Genomic DNA, 21,990 nt, shown 5'->3' on the forward strand with positions numbered 1-21,990 from the left:
GTTTTAGAAAACCGCAACTAACCTTTTTTTGATGCTCATCATCATTTGACTTCTCTCTCTCTTTCTCTCTCTCTCTAGATCTGGGCTTAACCCCCAGTGCTGTTGGCAGATACGTGTTAAAATTGTAATGGGATGGGGGGGAAATGAACACCTCAGATCGGAAAAAGAAAAAGCTACAATAACAAAAGGAAATGCAACAGGGTGATAATTGAAAGATTGAATGCAACGTTGTCAGTGTTTTATCACGTTGTTGGCCAGAAACACTCACTATTGGTTAGAAAAGGTAATATACTTTTATCATACAGTGGGGGTGGGGTGGGGAAATCTATGTGTGGTATAATAATAATAATAATAAGCTGTTTTTACTTCTGTTTTTGAAACTACCATTTTTTTTTTTTAAGAAATGGTTTAATAATTCTCCGAGCCAGACCTCTGTCAAAATAACTGTTGGAACAGAATTTAGTATTGCATTGCACATTATGTATCTAGCACTTGGGTGTAATTGCATTTCTTCCTGAAGTCAACTTGGAAAGGAAACCAGAGTATCTGAGAGTTCATTCTCTTGTTCCATAGAAGCCACTAAGGGGGAAATGTGAAGGATTGGCCCTTCCTCTCCCTGTCCTTCTGGGTTTTCCATAATAAGAAGATCTCACACCAGGGTGTATGTCAAACTAGGCCCAAATCCCCCCCCCCCTTTAGCCAGGAATTTCTGGGTGAGCTGTGGCCATACATTATCTTTCAATCTACCCTACCTGACAGAGTTGTTGTGAAAATAAAATGGGAGAGTGTTATTGTGATGTGAGAAGAGTGCGTGGGCAGGTCATGATATGACACAACCTGCCCTCTTTCATATAAGACTTCACACCAGGGATGAGGAACCTGTGGCCCAGCAGGTGTGGCTGGACAACAACCCCCATCATCCTGATCATTGCCTATGCTGGCTGGGGCTGATGGGATTTGGAATCCAGCAGTGTCTAGAGCAGGGTTTACCAAAGTTGGGTCTCCAGTTGTTTTCGGACTACAGTTCCCATCATCCCTGACCACTGGTCCTGCTAGCTAGGGACGATGGGACTTGTTGTCCAACAGCACTGGAGACTCAAGTTTGGGAAACACCAGTCTAGAGTCTCACAGGAGACCCATCCCTGCTCCAAACAATTGTGAAGAAGAAGCACATTTTGTCACCCTTCCAGACTGTCAGTTTATATGGAGCAACTAAATGAGCCCTGACTCTTGAAACATTCCTTGGTTGCGTATTGATTGTGAAGCTTTTTTAAAAAGAAAAACACTACTGCAATTCAGACTAATTTAAAAATCAATGGGTTTTCTTAGGCCGTTTGTTTCTGTTGGGTGTGGATTGCACTCAGTATCACAGCTGTCAACCGTTTCCCTTTTTTAAAGGGAAATTCCCTTATTCTGAATAGGATTCCTCGCAAGAAAAGGGAAAAGTTGACAGCTATGCTCAGTATCAGCTGGTTGTTACTAAAAGGGTACGAAAATTGGGCCAGATCCTTCAGAAACTTACACCAAATGCAGACGTGCCATTTCCCCAATCTCTTTCACCATGGTTGAGAAATTCGAAAGCGATACTTTGGCACTACACTTTACTGCTTTGCTCAACTCAGTCACTTTAAAAATAAAGTAAGTTTGCATTTAAGTTAGCTATTTCCAGGATCCGATCCTACCAAGCCACAAAATTTCCTGTTGAAGATAATGGGTGTTATATAAAAGTGTATTTTTTTGTAAGAAGAATCCTTTCCGTCTCTTTTTTAACTGTTTATAGATGCAGCAATATAATATTTGTGTTCTGAACTGCAACAACTTTTAAGCGTGCAGCAAAATTGAAATGAAAAGTAGTTTTCATGTATATGCTTGTGAAATGCTAGTCATGTGTTTCCTTGGAAAGTTTGCATTCTGTAATTGGAGGGATTTTATGTTCATTATAAAGATGCTAAATGCTAGGTACTTACTAAACCCATTTATGAGTCGACGGCACTAGAGTCATCGGCAAATAGTTATTGGAGAAATGTAAGCTTTTACACAACACGTGGATATGAATGATTGGTTGGCAAGCAAGATTCCCTAAAGGGTATGCACACCAACCTAGTTAGAATTTGAGCACCCTACCTGGTCATTAGAGTGGCTGTATTTGGACATTGTGGCCTTCCAGGTGTTGGACTACAACTCCTAACATCCCTGACTGGGCTTGATGGGAGTTGCAGCCCAAAAACATTTTCGAGGGCCACAACCTTCTCATCCCTACACACCATGAACAAGTCTGACCTCTTGAGTTCTGCTACACCTCCTTTCCCTCTTCTCTTTCAGAACTTTGATGAACACTTAACTATAGTTAATTTTAGCATGTGTGCTTCAGAAACTATGGTTTGACATTGAGCTTATCTGAAACTAGGTATGAAGTTTAGTATGAACCACATTTTGCTGCTCAAAAAAACATACAAATCACAATTAGCTACAGCTAACTTGATACAACTAACTAGATGCAGCTAACTAGGACGCAGGTGGTGCTGTGGGTTAAACCACAGAGCCTAGGACTTGCTGATCAGAAGGTTGGCGGTTCGAATCCCTGCAACGGAGTGAGCTCCCGTTGCTCGGTCCCTGCTCCTGCCAACCTAGCAGCTCGAAAGCACGTCAAAGTGCAAGTAGATAAATAGGTACTGCTCTGGTGGGAAGGTAAAGGGCATTTCCGTGCGCTGCTCTGGTTCACCAGAAGCTGCTTAGTCATGCTGGCCACATGACCCAGAAGCTGTACGCCAGCTCCCTCGGGCGATAAAGCGAGATGAGCGCCGCAACCCCAGAGTCGGGCACGACTGGACCTAATGGTCAGGGATCCGTTTAACTTTACCTTAACTAGATACAAAAGCTCCCAAACTCCCATCTTCTTGCCATGCACACAGGCTCCTAAGGAGGCTAGACTTATCCACATCGTGCTAAACTACAGTTCATTGTGAATGTGGCCTTTTGTAAAAGGGACTGGTGAATTAAGGTTCCTATCTTATTTATGAACAGAAGCTTTGTTCATAAGACACAGAGAACGAGGCACAGATTATTTGCAAAGTACAGGCTTTCTATGCAGACTAGCATCTCCAAGAAGGATTGGGAAAGATGGCTGTCTAAAATCCTGGAAAGCCAGACAGTTTACGCCCCTCTAAGCTAGGTGGAGGGATGGGGGTGGCGCTGTGGGTTAAACCACAGAGCCTAGGACTTGCCAGTCAGAAGGTTGGTGGTTCGAATTCCCGTGACGGGGTGAGCTCCTGTTGCTCGGTCCCTGCTCCTGCCAACCTAGCAGTTTGAAAGCACATCAAAGTGCAAGTAGATAAATAGGTACCGCTCTGGCGGGAAGGTAAAGGGCATTTCCGTGCGCTGCTCTGGCTTGCCAGAAGCAGCTTAGTCATGCTGGCCACATGACCCAGAAGCTGTACGCCGGCTCCCTCGGCCAATAAAGCAAGATGAGCGCCACAACCCCAGAGTCGGTCACGACTGGACCTAATGGTCAGGGGTCCCTTTACCTTTAAGCTAGGTGGACCAATGCTCAGACTCAGTCCTAGATGGGGAAAATCAACAAATGAGTATTTGTTGATTCAAAATCAGTCCTGCATCTTTCCATGCTGAAAAAGCAACATCAGTTGTGAGCAGGGAAAAAGCAGGTTGCATGCCATTACTTTCCTGCTGGAGGCAGGGAGAAAGAAGGAGACTCCACTTTCACTCCTTCCAATTCAGCTGATAAAGCAGCATAGGAACCTGGTGCCTCTCATGAGCTGAAAATACAAGCAGAGAAGTACAGTAGTCAAATGCCTCTGCAGTTAGTAATGCCACAGATGCTAGCCAATTGGTGCCCTCCACAACTGGCTTTTTCCTAGTTCAAGATTAACCAGGCTGCAGATTTTCAAAAGCACTGATTTTATTTTTTTCAGAACTTACCCTGGAAGTGGAAAAAAGTTATGTTTGCACTGAATGCAGTGAGGGCAGCTCTAAGACAGCACCAAAGCTCTCCAAATAATAGCTGTTTGTAAGGGATACTGTGTAATAATATAGAAAGTGTAAATTATATTGCTTCAATCCAGATTTAAATTATTGAGCTTTTGGTAGCTGGTAGTTCAGCCCACAATCTGAAATTCACTAACAGGGCATAGTTGTTGGTTTTTTAAAAAAAACAATATTTAAATAAGAAAAAAAGGAGATGTAAATATACTTATACTAGATATGAAGGTTTCCAGTTGCATAAGCAAATATGTAGTGTAGCTGGTATTTTGTTGTTACATGGGAACATATTGAGTCTTCTGCAGACCTTGACAAATCACTTCCCACGGTTTTGGTTTGGAAAATGGATTTCTGTGCTTATGCCTGTAACAAATCAAAATGCACTATAAAAAAACCTGTAAACGTTAAGAGTTCATTGTGCAATAACTAAGTCGACACACTGCACCCTCTGATTAGGCAGTATTTATTGATGATATATTTTGAGTTTTGAATGGAATATATTGTGTTGATAGTTACGAATGGCCTCAGTATAATAAATTGTATTTTACATATTGAGAATCTTTGGCTCTTTGATTGTTTTTGAATGTTTTTTGATGATGCAACGTTTTGTTTATTTTGCCATGTGTTCTCAATATGAAGACAGGTTTCTTTGGATCTTGTGCAACACAAGCCTATGCACGCCTTACAGAAGGAAGTCCAAGTTCAGCAGGGCTTACTGCCAGATACCTTCGTATAGGATTGCAGCACTGCCTTAGTCTAGACTAAGACTGTGTACATCTTATATTTTTAAAGCACGTCCCCCTCCAAATAATTCTGGGCACTGTAGTTCATTAAGGGTTTCTGGGAATTCTGTGACGGCTGAACTACAATGCCCAGAATTCTTTGAGGGAAAGAAAGCACTTCAAGTGTGTTTTAAAGATACACAGAGAAAGTGAAATGCAACGTTTTTAGGCTACATTTGTATATACACTTACATGTCATTGTATATACACTTAAATGTCATTGACCTCATTGAAACTTTGCTCTGAGGAATGCACTCTCAGCCAGTTAAACAGTTTGATTAGAAGTTTCTTCCTAATGAATCAGTCACCGTATAATAAATCATGCTCATACGAGTATAATACATGCTCATATAAGTATAAAAGCTGCAGACAGCAAGCACCATGTTCAATGAGTCATTCCTTGCTTTGTGAAACAGTTGCTTGAAGTGACTTGTACATGTATTATCTGGAAAAAAATGAGTTTTTGCCACTACAGTGGTGTCTTGGTTCTCAAACGGCTTGTTGAGAACAAATCAGCTCCAAAATGCCAAAAACCCGGAAGTAAGTGTTCTGGTTTTCGAACATTTTTCGGAAGCTGAACGTCTGGTGCGACCTTTCGCTTGAGTTCAGGAAGCTCCTGCAGCCAACTGGAAGCCGTGCATTGGTTTTCAAACGGTTTCGGGAGTTGAACAGACTTCCGGAACGGATTAAGTTCGAGAACCAAGGTACCACTGTACTGGATTGGATCCACATGAAGCTAGGTGCACATAAGTGTCCCTGAAATCAAAGGCCTAGGGTTCAGTCCCCAGGAACTCCAGGCCCTTGGGAGTCTTTCAGCTAGGCACAACAGGGGCCATTCAGTTAGTAAACATGGGTTAATTGGCATGATCCTTGCTGAGGTAACACAAGTTCTTATTGACTGTGTAGATCTGAGGAGCTTTTCCACTGCATGTTAGTCGTATGTGTCTCTGCTATGGACTAGGCCTGAACTACTAAGAAAGACAAAACTTCCCTGTTTATTTCTCATATTATGTACTGGTTTTGGTCAATAAAATACTGGTTTCTTTTCTTTCTGGACACTGTTTAAATCAGGCTTCCTCAACCTCGGCCCTCCAGATGTTTTTGAGACTACAATTCCCATCATCCCTGACCACTGGTCCTGCTAGCTAGGGATCATGGGAGTTGTAGGCCAAAAACATATGGAGGGCCAAGGTTGAGGAAGCCTGGTTTAAATGATTCTGCTTACAGGCACTCCTGGCATCTAGCAGCTGGGCGAGCCTACACCTGTAGGGCTTGGTGGCTGCTTGGTATCCATCTCCGATTTCATGAAGGAGCAGTCTATTGTCTTGATGGAGAAGGTTGGGTTGCCAGGACTCCATGTCTGCCTCATAGTCCCTTGACACAGACTTCTCCTCAGGGATGTTTGCCACTATTGCAATGTATTGATTGGTGTTTGTTTGTTTGTGTTGTTTTTTTTTTCAGTGATGTGAGCTGCTCTGGACATGTTTATGTGGGAAAGCAGCATACAAAAGTGAACTATGAAATAAAATAAATTCTGAAAAGCCCTCCTGGGCAATAAGCATCACAAGGTAGCAGATATCTGGAGGACTGATGCCTTGGGACAATTGGACACCCTCCTGATGCTGCTGTGTTAGACTATAATACCCATCATATCCCACCATTGACCACTCTAGATAGGAACTGATGGGACTCAGGAGTTCACAAAGCCTGCCTGCCCTTGACTCTAGTCACCAGAGAATTTTCAGGCAGGAGTTTTGCCTGGACACCACCATGCTCTGGCTAAAAGGAAGAATTTTAAGGGGGGGAGGTGGAGTCAGCCACAGCCTTGCTCTATTTATTTTGGAAGTGCAGTTCATGAATTCAATAAAATAAGAAAAGACAGCAGAAATCAGGTCTTTACCTCATTCCCAAAGGAAACACAAACCCTGGGTAAGTACCTGGAACCCCCTGGAATGTCGTTCCACTTGGAGATTGTAGTACTGTGTGTCTGTGTGTGAGCGCAGCCTCAACAGTGATTTGGCATAACTTTGACTATAGTGGTTCAGGCATTGGTGATTCCAGGACTGCATTTCTGCAATGCCCTGCGAGTGGGACTTCCCTTCTTTAAGTGCAGAATGCTGCAGCACAGATATTGACAGGGGTGAGATCCTGTCTGCATAGAACACCTATGCTCAGAGCACAGGTGCTGGCACCCTGGGTGCCCAAGCACCCACAAAATTCCCCCTGAAGGGGTTGGGCACCTACAACTTTCGGCGCCAGGGCCATGCACTCTTGGTCGTGGGACCAAGCTGGCACTCCTGGCTCGGAGATCTGTGGCATCTGCCTATATGCTCTTGGGTCAGATTCAAGGTGTTGTTTGTTAGTATAAAAAGCCTCAACAGCTTGGGAACAGCCGAAAGATCACCTCATTCCATATGTGCATATTTTACTACTTAGATCTGGAGAAGTGCCAGACAATGTGCTTCCTGCACTTGAAATAAATCAATCCTTAAGTGCAGCAGCAGCCACTCTTCGGAACTCCCTGCCCATTGATATGAGACAGGCAAAATTACTGTCTTGTTTTGGTGCCTGCTAAAAACTTTTTTTGTTCCAGCAAGCCTACCTAAGCATATATCACTTAATCTTGTTATGTTCTTTTAATGAGGATTTTATAATTACTGATATATATATATATATATAAGTGTTCATTTTTATTTGCATATACAATGTAGAGGTCCAATAGAATGCAAAAGAATTATCAAAACCATGTACAAAATAAAGTCAAAATATTAAACAAAATATAAAATAAAAATACAGTATAAAGCAATCTCAAAATTTAACCAAGTTAAATACAACAGGAAAGAAAACAACATGCCTAGCAGAGCTCAAAAGTACAAAATATTAATGTTACTATTACATTAGCAACATTTAAAAATTGTAACCAATCACTTTATGAAACCATGATTATCTTGTTCTTATGTTACATTTAAATGCAGCAGCAGCAGCTGGAGCAGTTCAGACAAAGGAGGAGAGTAACGAGTTAAGAAGGCAGGTTATTTAGGTCAAGACAATATATTGTTGGCCATCACCTGATTACAGCACTCTTAAAACCCATCTGCACTGTAAATTGAAAGCAGTCTTACACCACTTTAAACAGTCATAGCTCTTGCTAAAGAATCTTGGGGACTGTAATGGTTGCTGAGAATTGTCAGGAGACCCCCCCCTTCCTCCTGCCCACAGCTACCTTTCCCAAAGTGGTTTAACCACCCATCCCTCTTCCCAGGGAACTTTGTCCGTGGAGGGAATAGGGGTCTCCCAGCAACTCTCAACACTCCAAACGAACTACAGTCCCCAGGATTCTTTGGGGGGAAAACTTCAAATGCACAGTGTGGGTGAGGCCTTTAATCTGCTCATTGTAGGCGCTGCAGTAATTTAATGTATTAGTTTAGAATATGCATACATTCCCTGTTATGAGAAAAATAACAGCCCTAAAGAGGAGGAAAGAACATGATTTTTGTTTTTGGATGTGGCCCAAATGTCACTGGAAATACAGTATACTAAGAGAGACTGTCCACTCCCTTCTCTCACTGGTGGTGCATGCCACCTGCAGCTTTTATAAACATCTGTAGAAGTTGTTTTTTTAAAAAAAATGCCAGTGAAATGATTAACTGGGAGCATCTTTTTACTGGATCAAAGCTTTCTTAATTGACTGATCTACCTTCCCTAATCACTGCAACGTGACCTTGGGCCAGCCACCATCTCTTAGCCTAACCACTCACGCCACTTTAAACTCCTTGGAAGATGAAAGTGGTCTATAAATTTAATAAATGCAAGAAATAAGAGCCAGTATGGTGTAATGGTTTGAGCGTTGGGCTGGGACCTGGGAGACCAGGGTTCGAATCCCCACTGGGCCATGAAGCTCACTGGGTGACCTTTGGCCAGTTACCGCCTCTTAGCCTGACCTACCTCACAGGGTTGCTGTGAAGATGAAATGGGCAGGAGAACCATGGACACCTCCTTGAGATCATGAGAAGCTAAAGGTGGCATATAATTTAGCTTATGAACAACCCCCCCACGCCCAGTAGTCAAGGTGCCAAATATCAGACGCACCCATCCTGGCCCTGAGGCATGGGTGTAGCCAAAGGGGGGGGCAATTGCCCCCCATCAAGTAAAACAATAGAAATACTTTACAGACCAATCACGTCGGTCCTGAGCCCCCTAACTAAGTCCTGCCCCCCCAGCAAAAATCCAGGCTACGCCCAGGCCCTGAGGATGTGGCGTTTGAAGGACAGCTCCTCGGCATCCCTTGTTCTTGGCGGAATCGGGTCCGACCGCACTGCAAGTAAGACCGGCAGGTCTACTCAGAAGTAAACCTCCTCCCCCAGCTGAAGAGAATTAGGCACACTCCCAGGTACTTGCGCGCCCCTCCCCGAGACCCCCAGCTGACTGGATGGGGCTTGTAAGCGCCCCCTCGCCCGGTCCAGGCGCCGCGGAGGGGACCCTTGCAGGCGTTTTCCGGATGCTGCCGCCCCCTCCTCCTCCTCCCCCTCGCCTGCTGTTCTCCGCCTCGCCGCGGAGCCGAGAGGGAGGCGCTCCGCCCCTCGCGCCAGCCCTGCTGGGGAAACGAGAGACGGGGCGGAGCCGGCGCGCCGTGAAGCCGGCCGGGGACGCGTGGGCGGCTTCTTAGTCCGCCGAGGCGCCGGCACTGGGCCCCGTCGTCGCTCTTGCGCGCTCGCCTCAGCCGCGCCAGCCGAGGGGGCCGCCATGCCGGGCGCGCTGCGCGAGGAGACGGTGCAGCTGATGGCCGACTACTTGCAGCACCGGCTCGGCGGCGGGGGCGCCGCGGTGCTGCCGCCCAGCCGCACGGCCGAGACGCTGCGGCGGGTGGCCGACGAGCTGGAGAGCCGCGAGCGGCCCTTCTTCCGCAGCGCCTGCACGGCGGCCGCCTTGCCGCAGGAGCCGGGCGAGGCGGCCGCGCTGCTGGGCCGGGTGGCGGCGCAGATGGAAGCCGAGGGCGGCCTCAACTGGGGCCGGGTGGTGGCGCTGGTCGTGTTCGCCGGCAACTTGGCGGCGGCGCTGGCCGAGCGCGGCGCTCGCGACCAGACGGCCGCTCTGGCGGAGGCGCTGGCCGCCTACTTGGCCGGGGAGAAGCGAGAGTGGCTGGAGGCGCACGGCGGCTGGGTAAGCGCACGGTAAAGGGGGCGGCCAGCCGGGCGGGAGGGCAGGCGCGATCCCCTCCCCGTCCCCACCCCGCCCCCCGAGCGGCCTGCGCCCCCTCCCGCTCCTCCTGCGACATCCATGGCGCCCCCTCCCCATCACCACCATTCTTTTAGGCAACCTCCCGCTTTCGCCGCCGGCTGCCGAACGGACCGAGCCTTTTCTCGGCTCGCGCAGTAATGGCTGCGCTTCCGTCCCCGATCTGGCCTTGGCCGCTTTCCCTTTGCCCACCCTCCGTCCCCCTCCTCGCTCCCAATGCCTGCAGCGCTGTGGGGCGGGAGGGTGAGGAAGATGAATCGGGTTCCCTCCCCCCCCATTGTTGCGCGCTACCGAGCGCAAAGGAGCGCGCAACCGTAGAAAGCCGTAGCGTTCCTTTGGGTACCCCTTTCTCTTCCGGAGGTTTGGGGGGCGGCGGCTGTGCACGCCTTATGGTGCTTTTGCAATCTCACCCGCTGCGCCCCGCTTCCTGTAGCAGAGCCGGCCCAATGCCCACCTCCCATTCTGCAGGGCCCACCGCCCGCCCGCCCCTTCCCAGTCCTGGACGCGGACTCCTCGCTGGGAATGACCTTGGCACGCGCGCTTCGCCAGCTGACTTCTCGCTCCGGCGCTTTAATACGCGCATTACCTTCCCTCCTCCCGCCCCACCATCCTCTCCAAAAATTCTAAGGCATTTCTTTCCTATGGGGTGGCGAGCAGCGCCTCCTTTTGCTTCCCTCTCCCCATAACCCCAGTACAGACCACAAGGGGAGCAGCGACGTACAGGAGAAGGAGAGGAGGGGGGCAGAGAGAAAGAGGAATGACTGCTAGGGAGGCCTGGATAATTTTTTTCCCATATAAGGGAAGCAGAAGGCTGTGACAAACCGTGAGAAAGAGCTTTGATGGGGCGTCTGTTCTCATTTCTCTCTTCCCGTCCCCCTTTTCCATTCCATATTGTGGTCTTTGTCCCTCTTAAATTAGCCTGCTTTGGTGTATCTTGGTCTTGCAGCAACCAAATGGGTGCCCTTGCTCAGAAACGATGCTCCATTTTGAGTTTTTGCTTCTGGGGCAACTGCACGGCATATGCCCAGCTGGCTGGCACAGAGAGAGCTCAGGTTCTGCCCTTGAAATCAGTTGTACAACCAAATGTATCTGTTTGACCTTAACACTTGGTTGGGTGTCTTCAGAACTTGGGATACTTTCAGAAGGACCTGGGTGGCAGGAAGACTTGAACTGAGGGGGAAGGTGTGAAATCGAGGTGCCCTGCAATAGCTTGGCCTATGTCACCTCTTTCATTTTTGCTTTGCTTTGCTTTACGTTCTGCAAACCATGAGCATTTGAAACTTGCTTTAAAAAACAACAACACAACAGCTCAAAGCTGCTTTCCCAAAGAAGCAAGCAGAATCTGCATAGATGCATGGGATTCGGGCAGCTCCATAGATAATAGAAGGTATTGGGAGTCTAGGCTGCTTGGCTACTAGCAATCTAATGATGGAAGGCAGTAAAAACTTTGCTCTGAGGGTCTTCCACTGGCACAGTTTCTGCACTGTGTTTGTACTCTGACCTGTCAATCTGAAAACAGCAGTGCAAAGCCCCATGCTCTGTTCTCTATCTGGACATGGTCTGGAGCAACAAGGTAGCCGCGTCCTTCAGCAGAGGCTGCTCCTGCAAATGTGCGTTGGTGCACCAGACATGGTGATCTCACCTGTCTGCACTGCAGATAGGGCCCCTGGGGTGGATTTACTGGCTTCTACATACATGTGGGGCATCCACCGTTCTGCATATCTTCTTGCTGGGTGTCCTCAAGAGGTGGATGCCTAGTCTTAAAAAACAACAGCACCCACCCAGTGGTAACTTCAAAGGTGGCTCTGGACGAGAGCTATGGCTTGCCTACACATTTTTTAGCTCAGCAGCAGGTGGAGTGCAGCTGGCTTGCATTAATTTCCTTCCCGCTGTTAATTTAGCCATGTTGTTCAAAGCAAGAGCCGTGCCCCACAGGAAGTGTGGATGCCCTGGGGTCAAATGGTGGGTGGATCTTAGCCCTTCTTCCTTAGCAAAGGAGCGTTATTGTTATCTCTTGCTCAGTGCATTCAATTATATAATCATTACGACCAGCTTCAAGGAAGCTCCCCTTGGCTGGCCGAAGTGGTTTTCCAAAAGAAGGCAGTATAGGAACGTGGGGAGCTGCTGTATTCTGAGTCAGGCCATTGTTCCATCTACCTCAATATTGTCTACACTGACTGGCAACAGCTCTCCGGGGATTTGGGCAGGAGTCCCATTTCCCTTCCCAACCTGGGTGTTGAACTTGAAACCTTCTCCATGCAAACCCAGTGCTCTACCACTTAGGTATAGTCCTTCACCAAATAAAGGTGTAGCTTGATTTCTTAGCATGGATAGGTGTGCTCTCCTATAACAGAGTGGGGAACCTCAGGCCTGGGAGATCAGACGCAGCCCTCCAGGCCCCTCTGTTTGGTCCTTGGGACTTTCCTCCAGGCCACATCACTCACAAGCCCTGCTTCAAACCTTCCTTGACTGTGTTTGCCTGCCTTGTCCTTGAACGCTGATCATGTTGCTTATGTGTCTGGAAGGTCAGATAAGAGAGCTGTTATGTCCTGAAACTAGCCTGTTGTGCAAAGGAGTTTGCCTCCATTGCTCTGCCCACTTTTGACACTGACCTGCAGCCCCAGGAAGGTTGCAGAGAAGAGTGCATATATGATCCTCAGGCTGAAAAGGCTTCCCCATCCCTGCCCTGCAGGCTTTGGGAATGTATCTTTGCAAGGGAAGACTGGGAAATGTCTGAGCCACCTCTTCTTCATCCCAACACAGCTCAAATGAAGACTGCCCCCTTGAAGAGTGGGCTAGAAAGAGTGTGACTTGTTTGATTTATTTCATAAAATTTATACACAGCTTGATTGTAAAAAGAACAGCAACCCTCAAAACAGTTTACAAAAGATGAAACAACCCTGTTTTAAAGCATACAAAAGTTAAAATACTAAAACAGATTAAAATTGTTCAACTTTCTAAGCATCTGGGTAGGCTTATCTAAACAGAAATGTTTTTAGCAGGCGCTGAAAACAGTGCACTGAAAGCACCACCTTGATCTCTAGTCAGGGAGTTCCAAAGTTGTAGGTGCTGCTAAACGATTGAGTTATTACAGATGTGAAACGGGTATTTCATGGCACCTGTACACCAGGAAATACCTTGCATGTTGCCATTGTACTTGACATCATAGAAAACTGAACTGGCATCTCTGAGTTCTACGAAATGTGTTCTTGTAATACTGATGGGAGCTGTCACTTGTTTTGCCCAAACCTTGATTGCAGTGTTAGAAACTCAGATATATAAGCTAGGTGCCAAATGGCTCCTTAAACCAGGGTTACAGTTGCCAAAACGGACTGCCTGGTTGCCAATTTGAGGCCTGCTGGCTTGAAAGTTGTATTTTTCAAGACAACTTTTTGGTTCCTGAAATTCATTCTGATCAAATAAAATATAACAGATATAATTCTACAGGATGTGTTGCTATTGTGTGAAAGTAGTAAAGATCCAAGGATCCCCAGGCATGCACCTCCTGATGGTGGAGACGTCAGTCACCATCGTGGCACCCAGACATCTTCACTTGGTCATAAGCAGCTGATAGCCTGCTGCAAAATGTGCCTGGCAAATTTCAAATGCTGCTTGACTGATGAAAGCTCTATGTAGCTGATCTCGTGTGCATACATATAAGATGCATACATATAAGATATAAGATATTCAGGGGTCTGGCCATTTGGGGTTTAAAATACGAGTACGTTGGAAGCTTTATCTGGAACCAAGTGTGTCACCCGTGGCTAACGTCTTGCAATCAACTTGGCTCGCTCTTGCTGCTGTTGCGCTTCAACAACTCCCATCAGCCCCAGCCATCTTGGCCAGTGGTAAGGGATGACTGGAGCCTAGTAGCAACAGCTGGAGGGCACCATGTTGGCTGCCCTGATGCACGGAATAGGTGTTACAAGCTCAACAACCAGTCGTGTATGAACTGTATTCTGGACCTGTTGAAATGGCAGTGATGCGCTCAAGGGCCAAACCAATGGCAAGTCACCTACGTGCGGCTTGCAAGAGCCTAACTGTTGCACAGTTGGTCAAGGAAGCTTTGTTTTGTGCAAAGTGCTTTGTTGTTGTTGCCAAGTGTAGAATGCTTTGTATAAATACACTAGCCGGCAACAACCGACTAGGGCTGGGCGATAACAGCTTTTCAGAATCGCGGTGTATCACCAACCAAACATCATGGTTTGACGTTATACCGCGATGCTGAAAAAACAAAGGTGCCTTGGCCTCTGCCTGCGAGACACCGGCTGAAACTACCCCAGCTCTCAACTCAAGAGCTGAGGTGGTTTCACCCAGGCACTTGTGGGCTGGGTTTACACCACTCAGCTGGGGGGAGGGAAGGTTCCCCCTCCCCAGCTGAGACAGCCCTGGTGTTCTTGCCACTTGCAAGCGGAGCATCAGGGCTCCTTTAACTGCTTGCTGTAGGGGGTCCCCACTCTGCCACCAGCTTGTGGGAGCCAGCACTGTGCTGGGGGATCCTTTAACTACTGGACTGAGGCAAGGGTAGCTGCACAGTCCCAAGTTGAGCAATTTAAAGATGAAGAGGGAAGAACAAGCTGTATCGGCACCTCACAGCTTGTTTCTCCCTCTGCGCCATATGAGGGCAGAGTGGGATGGCGGTTTCACTCAGCAATGAAACCGCCGTCGCTCCTAAGTCCCTCTGCTCTTGGCGCCCGCTGGAGGAAGTAATTCTTGACTCCCTTCAGTGGACACTGCTAGCAGAGGGACTCGGGAGCTGTGGCAGTTTCACCAGCAATATACTGCTGAGTGAAGCCGACATTGCAGTCTGCTCCTCATACCGGTCCTGGGCGGATATATTGCCCAGGCTTACAACCGACTTGGCATGACTACTGGGTCTAGTCTCTGTGGAGCTACGAGTGTTGGGCATGGAGGGGGAATGGATCTGTGGCCAATATTAGAAACTCAGATATGTAAGCTGGTCACCAAATGGCACCTTAAACCCATGTTGCAGTCGCCACAACAGTATGTCTAGGCACCATTGCCTCCCCACCCCCAGTGGAGTTTATTATTATTAAATTCACTTCTATACTGCTTTATATTTTAAAGAAAAAAATCTCAAAGTGGTTTATAACACATTAAAACAATCCAGAATAAAACAAATTTAAGCTCCAATGGAAATATTGCAGATCCGTCTCTAAGTGACATTTTCCTTTCCCCATATTTACACACCTGCTTAATTTATATAGCTGCCCCACAGCAGAAGAACTCTAGGAAGGCAGTGTGGTATAGTGGTTAGAGTGTTGGACTAGGAGCTGGGAGATAGGGGTTCAAATCCCCAGTCAGTCATGAAGCTAAGGGGGTGACCTTGAGCCAGACACAGCCTCTTAACCTACCTCACAGGGTTGTTGTAGGGATTAACCGAGGAGGAGTGCTGAGCCATGTACTGCTTGTAGGAAAAGGGTGGGATATAAATGCAGTAAATAAGTTTATCTGCTTAGCTGTTTAAGAAAGCTGGAGATGCCAGCCAGACGGAGATCTCCCGAGATCACATGGTTGCAATTGGCGCCTGGCACCTGGCTAATTTCTAACAGTGCCTGTGGCCCTGGGCTTATGAGATGTAAGCAAGTGTCTAACTCTCCAAAGACAACCTTCCAACTTGTGCCCTTTGGCAGCTTGGGGTTCTGGAGGTCCTGCGTGCTGTGCAATTCCTGGTCTTGATCCCGCGAGGAAAGGGTGAAGCTCGATGGCAGGGCATCATTCTTGCACCCATCATCCATAGCCAGCAGGGGCAGCAGTCGGAGATGGTAGGAGTGGTAGTCGAGCAACATCTGGGAACCCAAGGTTGAGAGGGGCTGGTGTAGGCAATACTGACCAAGGGGATGACTCCATCATGTTTCTATGAGTTAAGAGGGTACCTGCATGGAACAGGGTAGAGGGATGGGACTTCAGGATGGAATTCCATTCTGTCTGAGAGTGCTAGGTGGGGCACCATAGGCAGCATGGTGGGGAGCAGTGAGATCATGGAGCCGCTGCTATCCTTGGGGGTTGTGTTGGTGTGTCGGTTCTCCCATGCTGCCTCCTGCCTGCTTTATTGAGGCAGGGGAGTCTTGCGCTTCGAGCGAACGTCTTAACATCTGGCGCTGGAGCTCCCAAAGTAGGCCTGTGGTGATGTGGCCTTGCTCCCTGCCTTGCTGCCTAGCCCTGTAGTTTTCCTGCTGACACGTACGAAAGCCGCGAAACTGAAAGACCACAATTGGAATACATTATTCCAAGTAAGCTGATGAAGGCAGAAGCAGCTGGCAATTCTTTTTGGAAGTTCCCCACTTGAAGAAGCGCAGATTTTATTTTTCTTCTTCATCATCATCTTCTGGGGCTCGTGTGGGAGAGAGGTGCAGCAGGACCGGCTGGTCGTGCTGCCCCAGCTCTCATAAAAACCGTGGGCCAAGCCTACGGCTGTTAAACTGGCTTATGGGAAGCTGCTTTGGATGCGAGTTTCTGTTGAGACAGAGGAATGGCATTCCCCTGGGGCCCTGTTCAAAAGTTGTGTTTGTGCATCAGACCAGCACATAAGCAGGGTTGCTCCGTGTGGCTGCGCCCCTGAGGCTGCATGCGCCAGCCAGCCTTCCCCTGCAGCATGCATGTCTGCAGGGACACAGGAAGCCTCTGTGTTCCATGACACGCCCTTGGTCCATCTAGCTTAGTACTGGCTACACTGACTGCCAGCAGCTCTCCAGGGTTTCAAGGTGCCACGGATTGAAGCTTCTGTGTGCAGCACAAATGCTCTCACTTAGCTATGGTCCTTCCACATAGGAGGAGGCCTTTGAGCATCCCTGCATGTGGGCGTGCAGGATGTGTGGCCGCCAGGGGATGGCACTGTTTGGCACATGCTGCTCAATACCACCCGCTCACATGTTGTCCTTGCTTGCGTGTTTACTGGCTCAAAGGGACTTGAGTGTTGGGTGATGCAGGTTAAAGTGGGTCATGGTGCAACAGCCAGCACAAGTATAAGCTTCTCCCAGTGGCCAACTCCATGCCTAGTGGAAACCCCTGAGTGCAACTCTCCCCAGTTGTGATTCCCATGTCTCCAGCGGTGGAGGTCGGACAAAGCCAACCCAGTTGTCTGTCACAGGCCTCTAGCAGCTTTGCTCTCCCTCCTTTCCCAGGGATCTACCTGAAACGGGAGAGAACACTGCCAACAAAAGCCTTTGTTTGGTCTTGGATATAATCGGAATGAGAGGGAGAGGGAGAATATTTTAGATTCTTAAGTGCTTGGCGTCCTTCCAAGCCTTGTTATAACTAAAGAGCTCCAGCTTCCCACCCCCCTTGACAGAGGCTTGTTGTGAGCATGTTCAGGAATTCCTGAGTTAACATAACTTTTTATATAGCCTTGAGCAAAACTCCTCTCTCTTGAATGTAACCGAGGTCATCATGAATGGGTACAAAAATAAAGGAAGGAGAAACATCCCTTGCTAATCTGATGGGTCAGCAATTATAAAGGAATGGCTTTCCTTATTGTTTTTCCCCCTGCCCCAAGCAGAAATGCCTCTTTCCTTACGTTAACTGTAAGGGGTTTCGGCTCTTTCTCCCGCCCCCACTCCTTTCAGTGTAGAGTTTCTTGCCTCTCCGAAGAATCTGGTGCTAACCATTGTTGAGTGGGTGAGGGTTTAAACCTCTGCCAGGAATGTTGAATAATCAACTTCAAAGCAGCTATTTCCCACAGTACTGCGGGTAAAGAATACAGAGAAACCTGCATTCAGTTCTCGGTTTTCAAGCAGGCCAAGTAAAAAGTCCATTCAAAGCAGCTTCTTCGGCTGGATGAGGAATCTGCCCCACTTCACTCCCCACCAAAGCACCTTTGTAATCCTATTCTGCAGAGGACCAGTGCCCCAAGGCACCTACTTCACAAAGGAAGGCATAAAAGAATGTCGTGGACAAAAGCTTCTTTTTCTGTCCCCTGTGAAAGGTGTAACCAGATCCCATTTCCCGGCTATGCGCGAGGATCTGCTTTGAAGCTTGCAGATCCAGTCTGTGGCAGATGAGCTATGGGAGGGACATGTGTTCCTAGTCACATGGTCAGACCACATGACTGTCTCACATGTGTTTGGAAACCACTGTGCCCAGCACTTTCCAGCACACACACACACACACATGCACGCACATGGCTGTGGTGCTCATGTGGCTTTTGCACATGATGCTCTCTCATCTCTGCGCTATACCTATAAAGGAAATAGTGTCAGTATTCAGAGTCTTATGTGCCCTGCCCTATTTTGTATCCTGCTGATGCCATTTACTGCAGCAGTTCTGTAGCTTTGATTCCCAACAATGCTGGCCTTGTTCCAGAAGATGGCAGGTGGGATGGGGTTGCCATTGCTTGTGGCGGAAAGGCAAGGCTTTGTGTGGCTCCTTTGTGCACTGGGCTGCCAGCGGCAGCCTAGTGTGCTTGCTTGGTTGTGACTCTTACACAGAAGCAAGGCTTTGAGGTCAGTGCTCTTCACCCTCAGAGGCTGCAGGGGAAAGTTGAAGAAAAAAGCACCTACTAACTGCTGGGTCCAGCTCCTAGAAATTCACGCTAAAGGTTAGAAATCATAGAATTGTAGGGTTGGAAGGGTCCCTGAGGATTATCTTGTCCAATGCAGGAATATGCAGTTGTCCCCATACAGGGATCGAACCTGCAACCTTGGCATTATCAGCACTATGCTCTAAGCAACTGAGCTAGAGAGGAGAACAAATACAGAAGCCTAGACCGGACACTGCTCTCATGTGGTTTTCAAATAAAATTGTTGGCTGTCGATCTCTTCTTGCCCTTAATGTCTTTTGGAACCTGCAGTTTCTCTTTTTAATCATAAAAACAACAAAACAGCAACACCCAAGGCCCAACTAATTGCCCTGCTGGTGATTCTTAAGCAGTTTGTGGCTGATTGTTATGGCAATAAAATGTGGAAGGGGGATCTTGTTCCCAAAACTCCTGTCTTAAGGATCTGGATTTTGATTCTGCTTTGGAAAACCCATTGTACGTCCAAGCAAGTAGCTGCAAAAGGTGACTGGCTTAATTGTGCCCTCTCCACAGAGGAGCTGAGGGCTTGACTCCCCTGCTGTAGGCAGCCCACCTGAATGCTAATGACCCCACAGCAGCTGCTGGCCAGGAGTGTAAACTGACATTCAGTGGAAAATGCCCCCATTGTTTGCACAAATTAAAGTGTAAAGAACAAAGTTCCGGAAGAAATTAAGAGCATAACTTGTTTACATAGACATCTGCCAAATAGGAGTTCAAACATGACCATCTGGAGTCATATTACTGCTGCTCTTGATTATTCAGAAGAAAGATCTGGCCGTGCAGCTGCCAGTTCCTTTCTGTCATAGGGCAGCACTGAACTGAGTGGCTCATGGGCCTAAGCAGGGCTGGATTAACTATTTCGGCTGTCAGAGCGGAAGGGTCTTAGCTCAGTGGTAGATCATCTGTCTTGCATACAGAAGGCCCCAGGGAGGGCTGGGAGACACCTCCCCCTCTGAAATCCTGGAGAGACACTACTGGTTAGAGTTGATGATACTAAGTTAGAAGGACCAATGGTTTTGATTTGGTGTAAGGCAGGTTACTGTGTTCCTTCGAAATTTTCATGCTCTCAGTTTACCAGCTGAGAGACAGGAGAAGAAGAAAAGCACTTGAAGGAAACGAGTGCAGATTATCTCTCTAATTTCAGTACACTTGCTAACTTTCAGATAAGTTGTTCTTGTTGCTGTATTTAGCCTCATGATCTTAATCTAGGCCTGAGTCCAGGGCACATGAAATGGTGGTGTTTGAGAGCAGTGTTCGAAGTTCACCAGGCACATTTTGCACCTGACCATCAACCACTTGCAACCAAATGGAGATGCCCGGGTACCAGGATGGCACCTGACTTCCCCACCATCTGGAGGTGCATGCCTAGGGGATAACTGAAACATTGACTGTTTTCACACATAGCAGCACATCCTGTAGAATTCTGTCCTTTACATTTTATCTGCACAATCAGAATGAATTTCGGGAACCAGAATGCATTTTCTGTGCAGCCTGAGCAGGAGCAGTCAAGAAACGTTACTGTAAATTGTTGTGGCTTGTCTTCGCTTACCCCACTGCCCTGCTCACAGCTGTGATGAAGATTCTTACGTTATGAATGGTCTGTGTAACCATTAAGCAAAAGAGGTAGGGATAGGCCAATATATATGTGGACTGTCCCTGGTTAAAGTGATTTTTCTTCTGTAAGTTCTCAACCTCTCAAGGTTATCATCTGAACTAGCCACATATTTAACTGATGATCAAAGTCAATCCATCATTTGAAAAATAACACTTTAGAGCAATCTTCCCCCAAAATGGTAACTAGACATTCCATTTTGGCGAATATAACCTTGGCTTAAGGAGCCGTTTGGCACCTAGCTTCTGTATGTTGAGTTTCTAGTACTCGTTTAGATACTGTTGATTGGCTCGTTGCTTGTGCGTTTGCCGCTTTGGACACCTTTTGGGAGGAAAAGCGGGCTATAAAGTTAATAAACAAATAAGATTTTGTTCTCTTCTTTCCTAGGATGGCTTCTATCACTTCTTCAACAAACATGGCTCGGATGCAGCTGACCAGAACAGTACCATAAGCAATGCTATAATGGCGGCAGCTGGCTTTGGCTTGGCTGGGCTGGCCTTCCTCCTGGCGGTGCGATAAAAGACTACATCAGTGGACTTGACTTACAGGAAGGAGGGCGAGGTGGAGAAAACTCTCTTCTAACACTGCCAACATGCTGGTGAAGAGTCCATTCTATATTTCTATAACGGTTGGAAGACAGAAGCATATATATATATATATTTTTAACTATAAAGTCGGAGCAGAACATTGACAAGCACATAACATTCTAGCAGTACAAGTGAGAAACGAATGCCGCTTAGATTTTTGAGTCCTGAGGTTGGGCATCTACTTGGATCTTGGTGCGTGTGAGAGCTGCAGTTGCCCCAGTTCATCCCGGCAACTGCTAAGCGCTGGATGTTATGCTAAATGTTAATGGCGGGCTTGCAATGGAACCCAAGTGAAGATGTGTTTGGATTTCTTCTTTGTGTGTTTGCGTGTATGTTGTGGGGTGCGGGGCGGGACGGGGTGGGGAGATGTTGCCTTGTGAAATGTGAGCCAGTATTAACAAGAATGAGGAGCTTAACTCCACGTGTGCTGCAATGCAAACATTCTGAGGCCACTCGTCAATATATAGCTGCCAGATCCGTATTGCACAGAGCATTATAGCTTACGTGTTTTTGTTATAATGACGTTAGTATAAGTTACACTACAAGTAGGCGACAAGAATGTTGATACCAAAACAGTAAAGTCTGCAGAACCAGTTCTTAACTATTGGAATGCTTGTTTGTTTGTTTTTAATTGGTCTATTTGGAAGTCCATGTGAAGGCTGGGATTTCTGTGGATTTCCTGTCAAATCCATAAACTCCATATAACTTAATATATTTTTTGAAATATTTATCATTGTATAATACTGGTAGCTGATTAACATCTATTTTTGTTAAATGCCTTTTTTTTTTTTTTAAGAAAACAAACAAAACGGAACAAGCTCTCCAAATTGCTTTCTTGGCTGTCCCTGTCGTCTACCTTGTTTAACAGTTCTAGTTTGGATATCTGTTATATTGCATATTGTAAAGAAATAGTCTTCGGAAGTGTTCGATGTCCTTTTCCTTTAGCTTGTACAGTTTTAATATGTGAATAAATATAACTGAATATTTTTATTTTAAATGAGCACCTGTTCTTGGCTTGACCTGACATTTCCATACATTGTTCTTGTTTACATGGGCACAAAGCACTTGTAAAACGATGCCTAGGAACCTGTCCTATATCGAATCGGACCAGTTGGTCTACCTAGCCTATTATTGCCTACACTGATTGGCAGCGGCTCTTTGGGGTTTCAGGCCAGGAGTTTTCCCCCAGCCATACCGGGAGACGGCAGGAATTGAACCTGGGAACTTGTGTGTGCAAAGCAG

General features: G+C 47.1%; 2 protein-coding genes across 4 annotated transcripts in view; both read left to right on the top strand.

Moving 5' to 3' along the window:
* GNB5 (G protein subunit beta 5) overlaps positions 1-4,554 on the top strand; it is a 37,271-nt gene extending 32,717 nt beyond the window's left edge. For 2 of the 3 annotated variants that reach the window (XM_083586923.1, XM_083586922.1), the window contains one exon: positions 79-4,554. In XM_083586923.1, the coding sequence (XP_083443049.1) occupies positions 79-90 (12 nt within the window). In that variant the 3' untranslated portion in view covers positions 91-4,554. The remainder of the gene's footprint in view (positions 1-78) is intronic. The other variant, XR_014541687.1, reaches the window with a different exon arrangement.
* A 4,833-nt stretch (positions 4,555-9,387) lies between these two features.
* BCL2L10 (BCL2 like 10) lies at positions 9,388-21,745 on the top strand. Its single transcript, XM_083587158.1, has 2 exons — positions 9,388-9,938; positions 20,549-21,745. Exons 1-2 carry the CDS (start codon positions 9,522-9,524, stop codon positions 20,678-20,680), a joined length of 549 nt encoding a protein of 182 aa, XP_083443284.1. The 5' UTR covers positions 9,388-9,521; the 3' UTR covers positions 20,681-21,745.
* The last annotated feature ends 245 nt before the right edge of the window (positions 21,746-21,990 follow it).

The sequence above is a fragment of the Podarcis filfolensis genome (assembly GCF_964270895.1).
Source record: "Podarcis filfolensis genome assembly, chromosome: 14".
Taxonomy (NCBI): domain Eukaryota; kingdom Metazoa; phylum Chordata; class Lepidosauria; order Squamata; family Lacertidae; genus Podarcis; species Podarcis filfolensis.

Bases quoted from the DNA above. Each gene is read 5' to 3' on its own strand.
- BCL2L10 (XM_083587158.1), top strand. From the start codon at position 9,522: ATGCCGGGCGCGCTGCGCGAGGAGACGGTGCAGCTGATGGCCGACTAC. The intron at 9,939-20,548 runs GTAAGCGCACGG...CTTCTTTCCTAG, and splicing joins TGGAGGCGCACGGCGGCTGG to GATGGCTTCTATCACTTCTT.